Raw genomic sequence first — 21,026 nt, 5'->3', positions numbered from 1 at the left:
TCTATTTAGTTTTCCAACCGATCCCAAATAATGTTTTTTTCATCTCAATTGATTCGCTCAAAAGATCCCTTCCGCCGTCAAGTGCCCTCCATTGCAACCTTTTTCATAAGCTGGGAAGGAAAGCTCCTCTGCTGCCAATTCATTGATAAAAATAAAGCGTGCCCTATCCCAAGCAAAAAAGCTGCAGGAAAGGGAAGCCTCCTTAAAATTGGTGGGAGTGGGGCCGGGGAGCTTGTAGATTTGTGAGTGGCAGCCACCTGCTAGCTACCCGAGAGTCGGGCTCGCCTCGGCTCGGCTCTTTATGAATGCCCGTGGTTTTCTCAAAGAACTGCGGAACGGACGTGCCGAGCTTTCCAACTCCTCTGTGCGCAGGCGCCTCTCGAGTCCACTGTGTGTTGTAGTTGCTACTGCGGGGCCTGCCCTCAAAAGCTACCCGCAAAATTTAACAGCGAGGGGGCGGACATAACATTTGCGTCACAGCTTCTGCTTCTTCTTTTTAGGCTTCGTGCTTCGTGTTGCTGCTTTTTGCTTTTTGCCGCCGCCAGGCTCATTCAGTTTCTTCAGTATAACGGTATACGTCGACGACGGAGCAACGCAGGTCCAGGAGTCCCTAACCACATATATCCACACATCCATATGTCCATCTGAGGGTCTTTACCTGCAATCTGTGAGAAAAGTGCACCATTTGACATTTCTAACAGCCGGTTTAAGTGCATAGTGCTTTATTTTCGAGTTAAGCAACCAAAAGGACTGGAACTGTTCCCTTAACTTAGGCTATTAACGAGAAATATTGCACGCCTACGCGAAAAGTGCAAAGCAAAAGCAAAAAGTCCGGAGAGCAACCACCAGCAGCTGCCACTTGGATATATTCGCGCGAGTGTGCGAGTGTGGGAGTTGAAAATCAATAAACCCTGCCGACGTCGTGGTTTTGGCCAAAGCCCCATTAACCGGCCATATGGCAGTCGTGGGCGTGCAGTGCTAGATTATTTCCATTCGCATTCGCTTTTGCGATCTCCAAACGAAGACAAAGGCCGTAGTGCAGAGTGCAGACAAATTTCGCAAGTGCAATTTGTGCCAAGTGCAAGATGGCGCCTCGCCTGGAAATCACCGTTAGCTTCGCACTCGCTGCAACGGTACTCTGCAGCATATTGGGTCATTGCGAAATGTCCGTTTACCCAGGTAAGCCTAAAAATAGCACACTACACCCACACAGCCGTAGTTTTAAGTTTGAATGGCGATGGCAACGGCAAAGGAGGAGCGAAAGGGGCGGCCTCCTCGTTTTGTGTATCCCCTGCACTAGATACATGCATGTGTATGTCCTGCGAAATGTTCCCGAATCGAAGCAAAACACCCACGCTCTTTGCTTTGGTGAAAACTGAAAAGTCAAGATAACTGCAGCGTCATAACGTTAAGTAAATATGTATATTATAGGACGTTTTGTTTATCATAGCATACATTTGGGAGGTTAAAGCCTTTAAAGCCTACCTACGCAGCTGTAACAAATAACTTCCTTGATTCGAGCGCAACAGTAGCCCCTGCTGCCAGAAAAACAACAAAGTGCGATAAAGTTTCCAAGCACGTCACAGGCCTCGTTCTCGGTTCTCCGTTCTCCGTTCCCAGTCCTCTGTCTGTATGTTGGTCTCTCTCACTCTACCGCTATTGTTCGGCTTGACCTGGGCGCGTGTGTAATTGGTCTATTTTTAACCTCTGGCAATAAAACGGACTTTTGTTTGTCTATTTCGAATCCTTTCACGCTTTTGGGGGCTAGCCACTATTCGACCGTTCTTTCTATTTCTATTTCGACTTCACTTTCTATTTTCCGACCGCTGACACGCAGGCCAGGCTCATTAACATTAACGTAATCACCTAACCCGCGCCCACTAATCACTTGATCCGATCCGAATCCTTGCAGGACTGCGCCGCCGACCCATTCAGGCGCCTGTGATGGACATACAGAGCGAACAAGAGTACGCTTTTCTGTCTCAAATGATGGAACAGTACGCCCGTCGCCGCCTCCAGCAACAATTTGACCAACAGTTGCACGACATCAACATGAAGATGGACCGACAGCGGCAGCTGCTAGAACAGGAGCGGTACCGTCAGCGGCAAGAGCAGTTCGAAGTGCAACGCGAAGCGGAGGAAGACTATGAGGCCAACGGAAACAATCTCAACCAACAATACGATCAGTACGACAACGCGGAGGCGGAGCCCAGCTACGGAAGTCCGATGGAGGCGGTATCCGATGTCCAGAGCCCCCCTCTGTACCTGCCCCGCCTGCCAAATCTACCGCCAATGCACAGTCTGCCCAATCGGCCTAATTTGGGCAACTCTCCAAACCGAAACAGTGTGCTTCGCGAGCGGATTCCCTTCGCCGTTGGTCCCAATGATGCCCGCTTCTTCGACAACCCAAACGACCCTTCGGGGGAGCTGGATTCCCGGGCTCTGGATGACTACGAGGAATATGCCCCTATTGAGCCCACGCCTGAGGTAGCCACCACCGCTAGCAAGACCAAAATTGCTACGCCAGTTCCGGCTCCCGTGCCTGTTGAGCCGCCCAAGCTACTGGACGCCGCCAACGCTAACTTCCACCGCATCAATCCACAGTCCGTTGCCGCCGCAGCCGTAGCGGGAGTGAATCTACCCCAGGCTAAAGAGCAAACGCCACTCGAACTCAACGCACTGATAAACAAACTGCAAAAGCAGAGCAAGGCGCCAACTCATCTTAATCTAGTTAATGGCGCCGATCCCAGTCAGGAACAGATTGTACTGCGCCAGCACATGGGTATGAACAGCGAGATGGGGGTGTACATAGTGGCCCTGATAGCGGGAATTAGTGCAGCAGTGACTGTTGGGCTGTTGGCGCTAGGAGTGACTTGGTGAGTAATCCAGAAAACCATAAAATAGCTTTTATTGAAGATATCCAATCCCACTTCATTAGGTTCCACAATCGCCACAAGGCGGCTGCGGATGTAGAATACCCTGCGTACGGAGTTACCGGACCCAACAAAGATGTTTCACCGTCCGGCGACAGGAAGTTAGCCCAGAGCGCCCAAATGTACCACTACCAGCATCAGAAGCAACAAATCATCGCTATGGAAAACCAGGCCACGGATGGCAGCTGCGGCATGTCGGACGTGGAGAGTGACGACGACAACGAGGAGGGCGACTACACTGTTTATGAGTGTCCCGGCCTGGCGCCCACTGGCGAGATGGAGGTAAAGAATCCGCTCTTCCTGGACGAAACGCCGGCGACGCCCGCAAACAATCTATCGTCCCAATCCGGTGGAGCAACCAATGCATCAGCCGGAAACAACAATAACATCACACAGGCCACTCCCCAGCAGCCGGCCACTCAGAAGAAGGGAACGGTTAAGCCGAATATGAATCTCCTGAACGCCGCCGCAACCGCAGCAGCAGCCGCAGCCGCATCGGCATCCGGAACGCCCGGGGGCGAGGAACCCAAGCAGAAGCGCAAGAGCAAGAAGTAAGACGATTGGACCTTGTTTTCCCTCTTGGGGCAATTGGTAAAGTTTGACTGATCCATTGTCAGCCAACAGACACATCCTCTCACACAGATTCAGAAACAGATCAGACTAGGTGCAGAGGCACGTATATAAACTCCTTACAGATAGTCCGGGGAATTAAATTCCACGAGCCGAGCAAATCACACACGACACTCAGTCCACTGACTCTATTCTTCCCTATATGCATAAGTCCTGTAATGTAATGTTATCGCATCGCTATGCAGTAAGAATAGCTTCCAGCACGCCTGAGTCACTGAACCGCGAATCCCCCGTGAGCCCGCGCACCCATCCCCATCCACCCACTTTCCACCCGCTGTCAGTTGCACAACGCTGCTGATTCTATTACGATCCGGCATGTGTAATTCTATTTGTGTGGCAGCCTCAAGTTATTGTATATGTATATCAAACTTTTTTGGTCTGCGATTCGTTGGAATACTTTAAGGTCTGGAGCAAAGAGCTGAGGAAGAGGGACAACCAACCAAAGCAAACTAACATATTATATTATTATAAATATATGTATACACACACATGCATATTTATATTATAGATATATATTCATGTAATTATTGTAATATATACACGGAGGCGGACACCTTTTTACTTACCCGTCTGTGTGGTGTACTATCTTTTCTCATTTTTACTACGCTTTGTGATCGATCCTAAATTATCTGTGTCAATTTAGAAATACAATTCTGGTAACCAACCTGTAATGCATGCAAACATATTTAGAGGAGCGAGGAGAGGAGATTAGAAGGAGAGGATTATTTACAAGTAAAACTTAACAATAATTTCCCTGCACATTCATGTAAAGTAAATGAAAAACGACTGATAACACACAAAGATAACACGCGTCTATTGTACAAAAAAAAGTAAAACGAAACGAAAAGAAAGAAACAATTTATTTACTGATTAGTAAGATTAGCAAAGGAAACTATCAGCGGAAACGACTCCCAGCCCCAAGACAACTATAGGAAACTGTAGCAAACATTTTACTATATTATATTCTCAATTGCTGTAAATAAACATGAAACATTGGGAAGAGGATGAGAGTTAGGAACCATTGCGGCCGAAACAATACACTGAATACAACAGAATTGAAGAACTCGCGAGTTCAAAAACTAGCTAAACCAAACAGAACACGAATTATATTTCTATTGACTAGTCGAAAATGCAAAGCATCTCGGAGCATTAAAAATTGAATTTGAATTCCAAATCGAAACTGACTTAGCCACAATAAAATGCGCTTAGCATATGAACGTTGAGCGTAATGTTGAGTTTGAAATATATATTTTATGGTGTTTGGCCTCAGACACGCGAAATAGTCCGAACTCAAAACAAGTACTCGAAAGGCTACAAAACGAGCGAGGAGCAGAGAACCCACATGTATTGTGAATAAAAAGCATAATTTAATTTATTCATGTATGATAACCGTAACAACACAAATTATACAATATGCATACAGAATAAACTAAACTAACCGGAATATCTTGCGTTTTCTTTGTGAATGTTCGCGGATTCTTATATTTCGTTTCTTCTAACAGTAAACAAATTAATAATCTCAACTTTGTCCTTTGAATCTATTTCAAATTCAAATTTAGAACGGTTCACTCTAGTTCGTCTCCGAACCAGTTCGTGCCCGACTATCGATAGCACCCAACCCCGCTCTTATGTATTGTTAATATATTGCATTAATAATATAATATATTACATTACATTAATGCTTGGCTAATCTATGGCGCGTTCAAAAGTTAAACAGTTATATTCCCAAAATTTTCAGCATTTCTGGTCAAACAATTAAAGCGCCAGTGCGGACGAAACAATAACTTGCCACAGATGGTCGCTATTCGGGATTTTCCGATGTTCTAAGGTCTGGTCTTACTGTCGAGGGCTCCTATATCACAAATCATTTTTTGTCCCGTTCGTTTGTTCGCGCACCGATTTTTAATGTAAGTCCGAAAGCGTTCGTTTCCGAGATAATAAATCGCCGTTGCTATATTATATAAAGTGCAAAGGGCCAGGCTGTTATCGATTCGTTAGAATCTTGCCAAGCATATGGAATCTATAAGTTGCATATCTCTGCTCCTGTCCAGGTTTGCGAATGTGTGAGTGTGGGAATGTGCGGTGGTCAGTGCCTCAGTGTGAGTGTGTGAGTGGGGCTTCCGTGTCGCAAGCGGAAAACAAATTGATTTGAGTTCTCCATTTGAGTCATATTCCAGTGACAAACAAAGCGCGTCACCATTGAATTACTGTTTAATTTGATTACCGGGTACCGTCGAGCCAATCACCATCCAATCGCATCTGTGTGAGGCCACAAATTTAGACATGGCGTAATGGAGATGCGGGCTTCTCTGACTGTGTGCTAATTAATTAATTGCTCATACTTGACCTGGACACTAAGCAGACGCTGTTGAAATCGACAATATGTGCTCGCCCAGATGAAATGGGCGAAAATAGTGCGTGTTTGGTTTACGTTACGTGAGCCCGTCGTCTTGAGTGTGTTGGTTGGGAATGCTCCCTGTGGGCAAGTGTGTGTGAGCAGTGTTGGAAGTACCTAGTTGTACCTTAGCGAAATAGTTTGGTACTCTGAATTTACTTAGGTGAAGAAAAAATCGTTCAAATATGTATGTTGTATATCGTCGATTATGTAGTTAAGTGTTAATCTTTAGCCACATTCAATAATTTATTGATTAGCAGTGTGACCCCGAGCTCTTTAATTATATATATTAAAAACTAAACGTAGGTACAGAAAACAGTATCTTCCCCAGCACTGTTAAAACAGAGTTTCTCTCTATAGCTCAGTTCATTTGGCTTAATTTCTCTTTATTTACTCTCGGTTCACACAGATCAGGTTTTGTTCGCTCCTCGTCGGTGCAGCTGCATTCTTTCTCGTTCCCACCCCTGTCCTGGAAGCCCCTGGAAACCCCTGCACCTGTGCGTTCTTGAAGTGCGAGCAAGAGGCACACAGGCGAGGCCAGAGCGGCACTTGCCACGCTTGACTTGCAGCAGGTCTGCAGGCGACGCGGAAATGCCACAAGGAGCCGTAGCTATAGTCGCCGATAGCCAACAGTTCCAGTCCCGATAAGGCGACGATAAACCAGAATACACAGCTAACTGGAAGGAGAGATAACGGGGGGAGCGGAATTGTTTATTATTAAAATTCTGAATGGAATGACGATGTGATGGGCTCGTGCTCGTGTACGCGGCGACACTTTTTGCTGTCAATATGCTTCCTGCAAGTGGTGAGTACTTTACGATTCGACTGATTTCCATTCCCAATCTATAACGACTCTCCATTCCCCCTCCCCATGGAATCACAGATAACGATTATCGAGCGCCAGGTATTCGATTTCCTCGGATACATGTGGGCGCCCATCCTGGTGAACTTTTTTCATATTCTGTTCATCATATTCGGGTTCTACGGCGCCTACCACTTTCGCGTTAAATACATCATCACCGTAAGTGCCCTGATTACCATATCTCTGCGATAACCCCAATTTATTTTGTGTGCCCGCTTGCAGTATCTAATATGGAACTTCCTGTGGATTGGCTGGAACGCCTTCCTCATTTGCTTCTACTTGAATGTGGGGCAGTTGAACAGGGTAAATTACTCTATCTCGAAATATATTTTTGTATATATCACCTTGACAATGCTATTCTCTTCCCACAGGACAGTGACCTGCTCAACCTGGGCACTGGCAGCGTCTCCTGGTTCGAGGCGAACGGATACGGCTGCAAGCCCACCTACAACATGACCGCCGACGATCCGTTCCGACCGCAGCGGCCGGAGCGCGTGGAGGGATGCTTGCTGGACTACCCGCTGGTGGAGATTACCCATTCGGGAGTGCAGTGTGCATTGGCGGTGAGTGCCCAACTGGCTTAAGTAACCTAAATTGTGTAAATTGTCTCACCCACTTCCACAGCTGCTCGGCATACTCGGTGCGATTCTGATCAGTTGCATATTTCTCGATGAGGACGACAGATGTAAGTGGCGCTCTCTGAATACGAAGCATTGTCATTTGTCATAAACCTCACTAACCGGGAACGGTCATTGCTAATCCCTTCTCATTCCCCATAATCTTTCACTTTCGGGTCTCACTGTGCACTGTCTTTGGTGAATGTTTCCCCTCCTCACTGAACCTGCATTATTTCCCCTATGTGTAATGACGTTCTATGCTACCGATAAGTCTGCCGATTGTTTATTGTTATTGTGAAATATATCAGGTTGTGTATATGTAAGTTCTAGTATCCCCACCCAAAAACCCGCACCCTGGAATGCGACTATACCCAAAAAACTGACTCTTTTGATTTAAACATACATCAAATGTACCCATATTAACCATTGTGACGTGTCCATGTGAACTGTGAGCAACTCAACATATGCCTTTGAAAACATTATACTTACATACATGCCATAAACTCTTATTGTATTCCATGTTATGTCTAAGTCATTCACTCATAATCAAGACAACAACAACATTGTATTTGCTAGTCGTCAGCGACACTGTGCAGCGCAAAACAAAGTTCAACCACATTGAGATGGGTGCTCTGAAAGGCATTGAATTTGAATAAAATTAGTAAAACTAAATGAAATGAGTAATAGGAAAGTTCGTGTAAGTCAAACAAGTGAACTTTAAATATTAACTTATGCAAATAAGAGGCTGCTGCACAGTGTCCTGCGATATTCAATGTATTCTTCTGGTTATTGTTAAAGCATCTTAATCAATTTCTGGTTTGCAGTCGATTTCATGAACGGCGACGCGAAGAGTCCACAGCACACCGTGGTGCACCCAATGTACGTGAGCTATACAAGTATACCCACAACATCCGCAAGCGCCACCATGCAATCAAACAAGCATCTGCAACTGCAGCAGCAGCAGCAGCAGAACTCACTGAAACTCTATCATCATCAGCAACAACAGCAACCCAAACTACACCACTTCAACAAGAACTACCAGTTGAGCGGCAGCAACAATAATACACTCAACAATAATCTCCACCAGCGCGCGCCTTCGCTGCTGCCGCCAGACACAACAAATAACCACAGCGCATCATTCCAACCCCACAGTCACCCTTCGACCAACCATTTAACCCATCGCACGGGTGGGGAGGGGAGCAACTGCAGCAGCCTGCGCCGCCACCGGCAACACCATTCCAAGGCCCCCGTCAGCCCCAGTCCCATGTCACCCCAGACAACGCCATCCCTCTCGTACGCCTCGCTGCAAAACTCAAACCCCTATTTGGCCGGCAACTCGCTGAGCAACAGCAACTACAGCATCTTTCAGAGCCCCGACTCGCTTCAGGGCAGCTCCCACTTCGCCCGCATTCACCACAAGCCAAAGCCACCTAGGTCTGGTCTTCCTGTCTCGGGCGGATTAGATGTGAGTCCTGGCATGGGAATGTCCTCGCCTGTCCGTCCGCTTGAACGCCTGTCCCGAAATCTTGAGGAGGATGAGGACAACTTCTCGTTGCAACAGTTTGCTCCCGGGGAACATGGTGTAACCTATGTACCCTTCCAGAGCCCTACTCCTAACAGCCTCTTCCTGGGCGAAAACAATAACGCACAGCCCCACCTTGTCTTCCACTCCAACTCTCGCTCTAGTCCCAATAACAACGCATATCCCTATGACCAGAACGGGCTACCCTCTCCCCTTCGTCTGGGGTCAAATTCCAATACCCGACGTCCCACGCATATTCCCCTGCCAACAGTGCCCATGCACAGCTGCCTGGAGATGGTCGATGACGAGGATGCAGATGGCGAGTCTGAGGTAGATCACGATCAGATGCTGACGCCTCAGGCAGTAGTGCGACCCCACATCCATCAGCGATTCGGCCAAGCGCCATATCTCGATCTCTCGCCGGAGGTGGCAGAGCGTTATGCCATACCCAGTAAGCTAGGATCCGGGCATTCCGCTCAAGGCCCTCTTCCCGTCCCGCATGGCTCGCCCATGGTACGTCGCAGTAATCGTCGACCTCGGCCTCCGATTCCGGTTAACTTTTGCGACCAGATTCGTGCCCCTCCACCTGGATACGTGGTGCGTGCCAAGAGCGATGATCGCCTGGTTGAGCAGGCGGAAGTTGAAGCTGCTCCGCACGTGAATCGTCGGAGTGGTCGTAGTGCTAACGGCCAAAAGTCCCGTCCCCGCTCTTTCTGCAACTCAATAGTGGGAGTGCAGGCCTAGAGTTAAGTACGTTCTGCTGCACTTGCTCCTACTCTCTTCTTCTCTTTTACTCAAGCTTTCTGCCTAGGCGGAATGCCTGTCACTAACTCTACCAGGATTACTCAATCCACTCACACAACCCTTCATACATACATACACATAGATGTTGCTGTTTCTTTGTTGTGCCTAACCAGCCGGCTAACCTGGCTAAGAACAGGGCTTAACCGTAGCTTCCCATGCGTGCGTTTAACGATTCGGATGATGCCTTGCAGAGCTGACTTTAATTACGTAAAACTAAGTAATCATTCACATACGTGCGAAACGTTGAGACTTTTCCCGAATTGTGATAGAAGGCGTGAAAAGTCGCGACAGAATGCCAGCCTAACAATTTTATGTTGATCTGTGATAACTGAAAACAACCATGAACGACAAACGATTATTTAAAAAACGAAAAATGTCACAAAAATCATTATCAAGAAAGGATATGACAATTTGTTGAGAATGCAAGCGAGATAAATAAAATTTAGCGGCAATTGCAACTAGATGCCTTGGACGAATAACGGAATAGAGATTAGAGTATACAAGATATATATACTGATGTTATGCGCGGGAGAGCTCAGCCTCCCGAGAGATGCCTTTTGTTGTTAAACTAATATACGATATATACATATTTACCATAAATTATGAAATGTACTACGATGCAAACGCTAGTTGTCGAACACAAAGAAGAAGTTGCCTATTGAGTTAAGTGCGAGATTCGTTATACAAACGCAAACAAACATAAAGTAACAAATTTATAGAACTGTTAAGTCTAGTATTAAGCTTGAGGCCACACAAATGCATTAGCAGAGCAGATCCAAAAACATGTAGAATAGACACTATTTACTGTTTAGATTAGATCCTCGATCTTTAGCCATGCGAATTGCGCTGACTGGTGCCAATTCTCGACGAGATTCGAAGCGTTTCCAATAAAATGTTCATTTACACCAAACTAAGGGTTCTCTCTCTGCCTCTCTGCCTCGGAAGTCTTCTTCGTAGCCGATCCATATTTCCTTCTAAGCTGTTCTCTCACTGGTAGCTGGCTTTCTGTAGCATTTGTGGCTCTAACCAACCGCTAACTCTCGACTCTCTCCGAACGTAGCTAATCCAACTTGTTTAACAGCTCCAATCACAAAGCACTCAAAGCTAACCCGAGGTAACTTTGAACATTGTATCCGTATGTATTGCGGCTTAACGATCTTCTCGATCCCCTACTGATCCAATCTTGTTCTTCCCGGTGCAGTGAAGCATATTAGCAAGCAGTCCAAGCACCGCCAGTCGCTATACTCCATCGAATTTGGGAGTAGCACAGACACCATTCGGCATGGCGGCCACTCCATGGGACTGGGGATGGGTGATCCTCGAGGAGACCAGGATGGCGGCGAACTGAGTCCCAAGCCAATGACACCGCGACGCGTCAAGCGTCGATCGGTTATGGCGCGCGGAACGCAAGGAAGGCAGTCTAGTGGCGGCGGAAGCAGCACCAGACGCTCTCATCATAGTTCCAGCGGAACCTTAAGGTCTAAGCATGGTCACGGCGGTCATGGCGGCGGAGCGGACAGCAGCAGTGGAAGCTATGTTCGGAGCAGCACTCGTAACTCACGCAGAAAGTATCATCAGAACCCGGTGACCAAGATTATCGACCAGCAGCTGCAGCAACAACAACAGCATCCTCATCTGGGCTCTTTCCACCGCCAGGACAAGCTCTCACTGACCGCCTCCAATCTGCACTCACTCAACAATGACATCGTGACCAACACCAACGCGTCCAGCAGCCAGCTGGACAGTCTGGGTAAGAGCAACAGACACTTTTACCACAGCTTCCGCAAGAACATTCCGCTGGACCCGATTTACTACAACACCAATGGGTTGGGAGTGCTTGAGGATCCGGGTTCACCGACACTACCACCACCTCCACCTCTGCCATCTGCTACTGCCTCATGCACCCTGCAGGCGAGCGGAGGAGGGCACTATAATCCCAGCTACCAGCACTCCACCACTCAGTTGAACGATGTAAGTCACCCACCCGATGAACTGTACAACAATCGGCCGCCATCGGTGCGCTCCAGCTACTCTAATTTCCACGGCTCGCGGCCACTCTCATCCGCATATGTGAATGCCGCCGGCGAAAACGTGTTCGCCGGACTGAACGGGGCCAGTGCCAGTCCACCGCAAGCGCCATGTACGCCGCCCCTCTACCAGCAGCATCCCATGCACCTGCAACAGCAGCATCAGCAGCAGCATTATCTTCCGCCGCCGCCGATGGATCCGGCGCCTGCTTACGTCAGCGCCATGTCCTTCTCCAAACGGACTGCCTCGCGAGAAAGCATCCGCTCGATGGCCTTCCTCAACAACGGTCCGCCCGCCTACAATCTAAACTACCACACGCCGCCAGACTCGGAGACAACCATGTGAATGGTTTAATCATTGTATTCGCCCAGTACATCGTCCTCACCATCGTCACCCGCTTGGATCTCGGAATTTTACAAAACTATCATCACGGCCATCCCCACCTGCCCAAACATATTTATTTCGGTGCAACAAGCCACGCCCGTAGCCCCGCAGGGGAGCTCACTTCGCGCTTTAACCACATGGATAGGTTTCACTTTATCCGTAGTATAATGATATGTGTAGTGCTTAATGTATACGTAAGTTTCTGTCGTTTTACCAAAGTGCCTTTGTAAATAAACATTTAATATATTGGATCGATTATTTAAATATCCGCAAAGAAATTGATGTTCATATTTTATTGTCAGGTAAATTGACTATGTTAAGGCACGCTGATACGCTTAGTAAAGTTTCAAATACAAACTGGACATGGGGCTTTAGTCCCTGCGACACACTGCAAGCGAATACGGAAACTTTTAGTAATCGAAATCCGAGTTTTTCTTCAACAAACTCACATTCATCCGCATCCCAGCCTGGTTCAATGTCTAGCTGCTTATTGCGCTCCTTCAGCCATGTGAAGAGAGGGGCAAAGTACTCTAGGATGCCGCGACCGCTCAACTTCCGCTCTCCAGTGGCGATTTCCATGACATCTCGCCAGTGGCGACTAGCTCCCAGCTGCATCATTTCGCGCATCTTCTTGCCCGCTTCCTTGCTCTCGTAGAAATCGCAGTTGTGCAACGGAAAATTAGGATCTCCGGGCTTGTACTGGCCACTTGCCAGGCAGAAGGAGCGGTAGAACTGAAAGCCCAGAATCTCGGCGAGGAACTTCCTGTTAAAGAGTAGATTGTGTTCAATTATCGATTACAAAAACTGAAAACTGACTTTGTGTTTGATGTTTCCGGATTCAAGCCACGATAGAACTTAAAGTCCAGATCGAAATCTCTGTTGTGGCGTTGCGTTGGAGGCTGGACTCCAGCAAATTTATCCTGGAGACCCCAGTAAGCGCAGTTGTAATCTTTAACTCCTATCCGCCCGTCCATTACGTCAACCTGAAGTATATTAAGAAATGAACCGAATTGCTTTAGGGGCAGGTAAAGAAGTTAGGTAACCAGGAATTTGTCGTTGATAAAGTATTGCGGGACGGCAATCAAGGTGTGCACACCCATGCGGAAAAGTCGGTTGAGGGATTGCTCCTCTGTGAGGCTGTCGTTCAGTAGGATGTGGAGCCGTTGCAAGTGGCGTGGCGTGCCTGACGCCAGAATAACTGTTTCCGCAATCGCCGCTCCGAAACCAGGACACGGCTCTGTGTCGAGACCGAATGGCAGTCGCATTTTGTACATGTTGTACTGTATGTCCGCCATCGTTCCGTGGATCTGCATCATCTTCTTGTAGTCCAATTTCGGACAGTAGCGCAGCGCCACATCTGGAGGAAAGTAATAAACTTGCGACTTGCACTCAGATCCTCCTTCCTCGTCATTCATTCGACGGGAAAATCGGTCATAAAAATTACTGCAGAAGGTAAAGAAATGTTACAAAGGTGCTTGAAGCGTGGAAGAGGGTTAGTATTTACTCACTCTGACATAACAATAAGGCCCAGTGACTCAAAGAACTCGGCGGCCTTCCGGTTAATCTTGACAGGCGTCACTAAGACCTCTTCCAGGCGCCGGTGAACCGAGGGCAGTTGGTGTTCCCTACCTTGGTGCGGAGTGCGGAAGAACTGGTGTGGGTACCAGTCTTGCGACAAAATCTGGTCCATGATGGGTGCGGATATGGCGCCATCGCTCTTGGTATCTGCCTTTGGATAGGCGGCCTGCACTTCGTGCCGCAGATAGGCGTGTAGCTCTCGGTACAGCGGCATGATCTCCCACACAACTGCCTCTAGTTCGGCCTGAAAGTTCTCCGTGTCGTAGTTGAGGTACCAAGTCCGCGAAGGAGTTACATGCCCGTTGTATGTGGCAGCGATTCTTAGCAAGCGCACATAGTCGATGAACGTGCTCTTGGCCACGTCTTTTTCATTTATGGCCCTGCGCCAGGACTTCCAGTTTATAAGAAGCTCCTCGTATAGCTTGGTGTGCATATTCTTGTTCACGATCTTCGGGTACATTGACAGCGGACCATGGGCGGAGCAATCCTCATGGGGGCAGACCAGAGGGCCGCTGACAAAGTTATGTATCTGCCGCAGAAGGTCTTTGGCCTGCTCGTAGTCCTTTGGCCGCAGACCCTGCAGCTGCAGCTTGGCCATTCGCTGGACGCGCCGTCCCAAAAGTGGATCGTTTAGTTCAGCCACTGGCACCACGCTCAAGTTACCCGCCAGTTCGTAAAACAGTCGATATGTCTCAGCCTCCACCTCCTGCTTGGCGTTGAGGACCTGTCCTCCTAGCGGCGACTTTCCCTTGGCCGTAAGCTGCAAGAAGATTTTACGGTTCAAGCCCCAAACATTGCGCATGCGGCTAGTTGCCCTATCCAGGATTTGCTTGGTGGCCTGCTCATAGCCGGCGGAGTGGTTGGACCTGGAGTAGCAGACCCTAAAATTGAGGGTCACCAAAAGGATCAAAAATGGTATTCCTAATAGTGACAGCCGCATTTCGGCCTGGGCTAGCTTCCGTTTCGTTTCGATAAGGTTATCTGGGTGCTTGTTAATCCGTCTTGGGCTTTGCTTCCTACTCTGGCCGATTCTCGAGAAGAACTGAGCTGCTAGTCGAGTTGCGAGCTTATCACTTGGAGGCTGGGGCACTGAGCTTATCTGCAATTGCGAAAGAGCGCCAACTGGCGATCTCCCCGAGCCAACGCTGCGCATACGTTACGTGTTGGTTCTGACATTACGTATACGCGGCGTGTGCCAGCCAGAGGCGGAAATCGAAGTGGGGAAAGGCGGGCAAGGCAATCCTTACACCATTTTCGACTGATGAACAGCGTCCGCATGCTGCTGGCTTTGTTAGCCAGTGGCCCATATTCAAGCTTAATCATTTTGACATTTTGTTTGCAGGGAAAAGAGGCGAAGGCGGAGGTCTTTCGCCCGCGGTGCAGTAGCGAAGGATTCGGAATGGCAATCGGAATTTAAGTCGTTGAATCGGAGAAATACGGGGAAGTTCGCCAGAGCGTGTCGTCGTTCATGTAGCATGTGGCACGGCATTTGTTTATGCCGGCTGACCTGCAAGCAAACATACGGGAGCGGGGAAGGTGAGTTGGAACGAGAGCGGGAGAGCATTTCCCCGACGAGTCCATTTTCGGCAGAATACGGGGGAAATTTGCGTGTGTGTTTTTTCATAGCTCTGCATCGCTGTCGCCCTGCAGATTACGTCAAACGGAAAGGAAAAACCCGTTAGCCGAGCTCAGTCGCCGACGAACCTTAGAACCGAGCAGTCGCCATGCGAGCGCAAGTACGTACAGTGGCCCAGTGTTTTAGTGTCCCAGTGTGAAAGCCCAAGGAATATGGTGAAAAGCAGTGAACAGCCTGAAAAGGCCTGAAAAATAACGCAGAAAGGACCCACTCACATTCACTCGGTCGTACGCGTTACTATCACAAGTGCATTCAGTGCGAAGAAAATTCTTCAGCGCCCAAAAATAGAGTGAAATGTGTGCTGCATGTTGTTGCTGCTGCTGCTGGTGCTGAGTGGGCGGGAAAGGGGGAGGGGCCACGGAGGAAACTAACCTACATTTTCGCGCTCTTTCGCACGCTTTCACTGACACACACACACTAACACGGTGGCAGGGAGGCCACCATGCTATCTCGCTCGCACTCCCTCTCTGGGCCGCGAAAGAAATCAACAGTAAATTGTAATAACACTTCTCAGCCCGCTGATGTGTGTATGTGTGTGTGTGTGTCAAACAATGTGCGTGCCCGAAGTTTTTTGCTTTGTGCTGTTTCTGTTTTTGTTGCTGGTTCCGTTTCAACATCCCCATTCCCCCTCCACTCACATTGTTGCACAGTTGCGACTAAATAAAAATGTAATTAATGTAAAATAAAATCAAATAAAACACAGCAGCAGGAGCAACAACAGCTGAATCGGGAATAGTGAGTGGGCCAGTGTTGGGAAGTGGAAGTGTAAGTGTCAGAGTGTGGGGCAACTTCAGTGGTTTGTGTGCGCGTATGTTGCAGGCCGAAGAAAGTGAAATACGAAAATAGAAATAGAAATAGAAATATCCGTAGTGCAAGCACACAAGCGATTACATAAAGCCCAGCTATCATCCCGAACATCCAGCAACTGCAGCTATAGGAAAATAAACAACTGATGGCCAATGTTTAAAGGTAAAATCGAACATTCAAATGCGTCTGTGTGAGTGTGAGTGTGTGGAAACTACACAACCACAATGTCGTGGCCATAAATTAGCTCTTGATGTGCACTTAACTAGGCGGCCACACTTTCGCTTCGCTTCGTATCGCTTAGCTTCGTTCGCCGTCCTTTCGCACGAATAAGAGCAAAAAATTGGGGAAGGGGACCGAAGAGCCAAATTTGTAGCACAACTTTAGGGGCCAACTGGCAAAGCTCTGCCAGCCGCACTTTTATGGGCCAACTTTAAAACCAACCGCTGGTCACGCCCTGAAACCAGAAACAGTACCAGAAACAGAAACAGAAACAGAAACAGAGTTCCCCGCCCCAAGGGGAAGGCCCCGCCGTAAAATTGTAAGCCAACAACACATTGTTTAATGCCTCCAGCGCCGCTCTTATTGTTGTAATAAAAGTGTTTTTGCCGATTTGTGTGTGCTTGGTCCAGACCAGCAGATGCAGGCAAATCTCCTATGGCAGCCCAGCCTCCAGGCCTAATGGCACACCCCTACCAGCCACCTGACTGCCAGCGAATTTCCGCCAGCAAACATCAACTGCCATAACAGGAAGGTGGAAACTTGATATTGAATATTTTATGGGCGCCTTCATCTAACGCTTTTCCATTTTCGCTGCCAGTTGCCAGTTGCTTGCAGACGTGTCAAGAAGTTTGCGAGAAACACAACAGGAAGCACAGGCCTACACAAACTTGCACCCATACACATACTATATGAACAACAATGCTGGGAGCAGCAACAACAAAGCGCTGAGCAATGAGCAGCATCCTCATTCTCCTGCCACTCCCCTTTCCTTCACCTCCAACCCACTGCCCACGCAACCTCATTGCTTTTTGTTGGGCGCCATTTATCAATTCTTGTATCTTACTTTGTGTTGTTTGTGTTTCTGTGCAGGGAGATGCTAGATTGTGTGTGTGCCCATAATGTTAATTAACTTTATCTCGCTCAAGCTTTAAGACTTAAAGCGTCGCTCATTTCCCGGCTCTCGTCTCAATCGGCCTCCCTCTCGCAGGTGTTTATTTCTTCCGTTACGCACATTACACACACGTAAGACGAGTGAGTCGTTACGTTACATATAGGAACTGCACTAGGAAAAATGTGTTTATGAATTTCTGGCAGCCATTCAAACATTTAAGTTTTCTTATTTTGAGGAAGCCTTATATTCGAAGTAAAGCAAACTTCTTAAGTAAATAAAGTTTTAAGGGAAAACATATCATTTAAACTTTTTCTCCGAGTGTGCCCCATGTATCTTGGTGTGGGCGCCTTGAGCTGCCGAGGATTAGAGCGCTGCCAATTACCGTTACACGACACGACGCAGAGCAATTGCTGGCAGAGGCGATTTAATTTACTCGCATCCCCCACTTACATAAGCTTAAATCTCTCTCTACTCGCATTAATTTCTTTCCATCTTTTCCATCTACACAACAGACGCATCGCAAAATGTAAAGCAATAATCAACACAACAAAGCCAAAGCTCACAATAGAAGTAGACGAAGCTGAGGAACGGAGCTGGGGATACGATCTGAGGCGATGCCAAATGCCATTATTGGAAACTGTCGTAGTCATAAGATTTGCATAGCATAGCAATAGCAGTAGCAATAGCAATAGGCACAATGAAAGCCCCCAGCGTGATAAGCACTACGTCAACAGCAACAGCAACAGCAACAGCAATAGTAGATAATACTGCGCACAAAATGGTTAACAAAGGGAACGGTGACAATATTAACGGTAAACTGGCGATCCGCTCGCCTGAAAAGTGAGACAGACTTATGACTAGTGTTCGAAAATCGAGTGAGAAGCCAGCTAAGAGAGAGCAAGACCGAGACATGCAGCTGCCCTAAAGACCTCGACAAGGACGAAGGACCAACACCAACCAGAGGCAGCAGCAACAGCAGCGGCAACCAACCAAACGACGACAATCAGTCAAGATGAGTGATGATCAAACTGCGTCCAACGATGAGAAAGGTGAGTCCCCTAACCGCTAAGCCCTGCTGATACTGCTATTGATAGTTTTCCAAGCCACCCGGCCTCATAAATATTATTCTTGAGGTGTCCAGGGGGAGTTGGGGGTTAGACAATGGGGAGGCCATCAAATCTGTATTCGGGGGCATATGCATTGAAAGGCCAGGAGGGCAGGTGTCACGGGTAAGGAGCCCTGCCCTCCCTCCTCCCTACTGCTCCTCCGACATCCTGACAGCGACACCTGCACGCCACCCATCCGAAAGTCTGGCACAGTGGAACAAGTGTGGTTGGCATGACTTATATTGAAGCTATTATTGAGATTATGATGGGACTGCAAAGGGCTGGCAATCAAACTAGAACTTTAACCACTTTTTGTCAGCATTTCGAAATTTGGAATTGGTTTTTATTTAGCAGTTGTCTAGCTTGATTTATCTTTTTTTAAAATTGTTTGGTTTCTTAAACTCGTTAAAACAAAAATTTGCATTATTGGAAAATAATTATAAAGGCTTTCAAATTTATGAGCTCAAAAATGAACATCCATCAGGAGGTTATTGCCACACTCTGCTAGCCCACTTTTTCCTGGAGCCACCCACAGTGCGAGATAACGGAATGCCGGCAGAGGAGTGGCGAAGGCATTTGCTTTTTGTGCGTGTTGTGCGTTTTCCTGCCACTTCCCGGGCTCCTGTCCAGTCCTGCTCATCAACATAATTAAATAGCATTGCTCATTGTGTGCCCGGCGATTGCTTGGCCAGTTCTTGGGTCTGGGTCGGTTCTGCTGCTTGGCTGTTCTGGGTCTCGGCTTGGGTCTTGGCCAATAAAACGAGAATGGAATCGAAGCAGCTTAATGGCAGGGCAGGCCGGCCCTAAGGCCGTTTAAATAAATGATAAACAAATCGAAAATGGGAAGCGCTCTAGCGGGACGTAAAGTTTCGGCTGATGACTGGCCATAAGTTACGCAACCGTTTTGCAGGCGCCGATAGAGAGCGCAATTTGTCCTTTCGGTCGCCGAAGGGGGGAGTGGCTGTGGGCGGTGCGCGCCATTGTCAGCGGAGGATATTCATTGGGGAGGTGAACAATGCACAAAGGCCAGCCGGCGCTGCCAGCTGCGGATTACGAATATGAACGGAAACGGAAACTAATTAAATATGTAGAGCAATTGCTGCTGCATCTCGCTTTATCCTCCCGATTCACTTTTTCACTTTTGTTTGTCCCGCATCACTGCCGCTTGTGTTTCGGTTTCTCCTTCGGCTGTGGCTCCGGCTCTGGCCGGGGATGCCTTCCTCATCTCCTCGCCAGCCTCGAATTGGATTTGGTTTTGGGGCAGGGTCAGGAAGCGAGTGGAGAGCGCTGAATAGAAAGTGCCTCGTCTGCGAGGGGCGTAATTGGCCACCCCCTGCGCCACGCTCTTGGTCCCAGACCCTGTCCCAATCCCATTTCAATTTCCATTCCCATTCCCGTCACCATTGAACTTGTGTAAAGGTCTGCGCAGCTGCAACCGAAGCAGCAACGCCAATTGTAACTGCAACAATGGCTGCACTAAAAGAAAATTATGAAAATTAAGCCATAAAAAGGCAAACAATATAGTCAGAAGTTTATAAACAGTGGATCGCTATAACAGCACTTAAAAGTTTTCCCTCAACTTTACTTTACTTTCGCTCTTTAGAGAACTGTTTTTGAATTAATTATGACTTTCATGCTCAGTTTTTTCAGAATTAGAAGTTAATATTGAATTATAGCTTGAAGAAAAGCCACATTATTACTTCATTGGACAATGTTAAATTGCAGTTCCACAAATCACTTAGTTAGGCCGCTTTAATTTACTCCTAGTTTAGTGATAAAATGCAAGGCAGGGGGCTGTTATGGTGAGCCAACTAGAGAGTGGCGGTTACTTTAAATAACTTTTTATTAAAATAGCTGCATCATTTGAATGACCACGTTTCTCGCCGTGTGTGAATGCAACTGGTTTTTTGGGAAAACCACGACATTGCACGTTGCTAGTTGCTAGTTGCTTTTAAGTTTTCTGTGTCTGTATGCAATTTCCTTTTTGTTTTTGGGCGCTTTGAGAATGACTTTGCTTCCGCGTGAAGATGCGGCGGTAAGTCTGGGGATTTGAGTCGCGAGCCCGGGACGATTATGCAATACGGGGAAGATGTGCGTCTTTGTTGCATCTCATGTTAATGTGCGACCGCCAACCGGTTGCCCATCGTCATCGCCGTCATCATCGTCGGAGCTGAAGCAGCTTCATCATCGTGAGCATGGCCCTCACTGGCCAAAATACCACATGTAATCCCCATCGAGAGATGCTCTGATGGTATTGAAATGCAGCGCGAATGCCCCAGCTCTCCAGCTCACAGTTCGAACTTCATTCGCCTCAGCATCGTGATTATGATCGTCATTATGGTTTGATTGGCAACAGATTGTTGCGTTGGTGTCCCGCTCGCTGCCAGCTAGTTCCTTATGTAAGCCCGCTTTTGTTTACAATCCAAAACAGTTTAAATGTGTATTAATTATTCGGCAACGATGGAATCTGCCGAGCTACCAACCAGTCAGCTGCCCAGCTGCCCAGATGAGAAATGATAATCAGCGACGTAATCGAAATGGCCGGATGGCCCCGATTCCGATGAAAACTGCGGCCCACTTGCTGGCTCAGTCACTCAATGCTAATGAAAACTG

General features: G+C 47.8%; 4 protein-coding genes and 1 long non-coding RNA gene across 9 annotated transcripts in view; 4 read left to right on the top strand and 1 right to left on the bottom strand.

Moving 5' to 3' along the window:
• Positions 1 to 566: 566 nt before the first annotated feature.
• LOC108107332 lies at positions 567 to 5,007 on the top strand. The gene is made up of 3 exons (XM_017214817.2): positions 567 to 1,179; positions 1,913 to 2,876; positions 2,939 to 5,007. The coding sequence occupies exons 1-3, from the start codon at positions 1,086 to 1,088 to the stop codon at positions 3,486 to 3,488; spliced, it is 1,608 nt and encodes a 535-aa protein (XP_017070306.1). The 5' UTR covers positions 567 to 1,085; the 3' UTR covers positions 3,489 to 5,007.
• Positions 5,008 to 5,391: 384 nt separating this feature from the next.
• LOC108107317 (sodium/potassium-transporting ATPase subunit beta-1-interacting protein) lies at positions 5,392 to 12,453 on the top strand. Of its 3 annotated transcripts, XM_017214793.2 has the most exons (8): positions 5,392 to 5,470; positions 6,368 to 6,763; positions 6,842 to 6,979; positions 7,043 to 7,123; positions 7,192 to 7,383; positions 7,445 to 7,505; positions 8,262 to 8,316; positions 10,965 to 11,076. In XM_017214793.2, the coding sequence occupies exons 2-8, from the start codon at positions 6,704 to 6,706 to the stop codon at positions 10,975 to 10,977; spliced, it is 600 nt and encodes a 199-aa protein (XP_017070282.1). In that variant the 5' UTR covers positions 5,392 to 5,470; positions 6,368 to 6,703; the 3' UTR covers positions 10,978 to 11,076. The 3 variants fall into 3 exon arrangements, with proteins under 3 accessions (XP_017070282.1, XP_017070281.1, XP_017070279.2); XM_017214792.2 differs by lacking the exon at positions 8,262 to 8,316 and having other exon boundaries at positions 10,965 to 12,453; XM_017214790.2 differs by lacking the exon at positions 10,965 to 11,076 and having other exon boundaries at positions 8,262 to 10,673.
• Positions 12,454 to 14,782, bottom strand: LOC108107318 (angiotensin-converting enzyme). Its single transcript, XM_017214794.2, has 5 exons — positions 13,684 to 14,782; positions 13,219 to 13,618; positions 12,992 to 13,158; positions 12,625 to 12,938; positions 12,454 to 12,563 (listed from the first exon to the last, which is right to left on the bottom strand). The coding sequence occupies exons 1-5, from the start codon at positions 14,691 to 14,693 to the stop codon at positions 12,547 to 12,549; spliced, it is 1,908 nt and encodes a 635-aa protein (XP_017070283.2). The 5' UTR covers positions 14,694 to 14,782; the 3' UTR covers positions 12,454 to 12,546.
• A 665-nt stretch (positions 14,783 to 15,447) lies between these two features.
• LOC121530569 lies at positions 15,448 to 18,047 on the top strand. 3 transcript variants are annotated; one of them, XR_005993993.1, is made up of 3 exons: positions 15,448 to 15,489; positions 16,209 to 16,358; positions 17,820 to 18,047. It is a non-coding gene; the product is annotated as an uncharacterized LOC121530569 (long non-coding RNA). The 3 variants fall into 3 exon arrangements; XR_005993995.1 differs by having other exon boundaries at positions 15,454 to 15,544; XR_005993994.1 differs by having other exon boundaries at positions 15,465 to 15,489; positions 16,093 to 16,358.
• Positions 18,048 to 18,053: 6 nt separating this feature from the next.
• Positions 18,054 to 21,026, top strand: part of LOC108107273 (sodium channel protein 60E) — a 28,272-nt gene continuing 25,299 nt past the window's right edge. Inside the window, exon 1 of the mRNA XM_017214714.2 lies at positions 18,054 to 18,356. Within this exon, the coding sequence (XP_017070203.2) occupies positions 18,320 to 18,356 (37 nt within the window). The 5' untranslated portion in view covers positions 18,054 to 18,319. The remainder of the gene's footprint in view (positions 18,357 to 21,026) is intronic.

This window comes from Drosophila eugracilis, unplaced genomic scaffold (assembly GCF_018153835.1).
Source record: "Drosophila eugracilis isolate 14026-0451.02 unplaced genomic scaffold, ASM1815383v1 contig_1765, whole genome shotgun sequence".
NCBI classification, from domain to species: domain Eukaryota; kingdom Metazoa; phylum Arthropoda; class Insecta; order Diptera; family Drosophilidae; genus Drosophila; species Drosophila eugracilis.
This window is presented reverse-complemented; position numbering and strand designations above follow the sequence as displayed.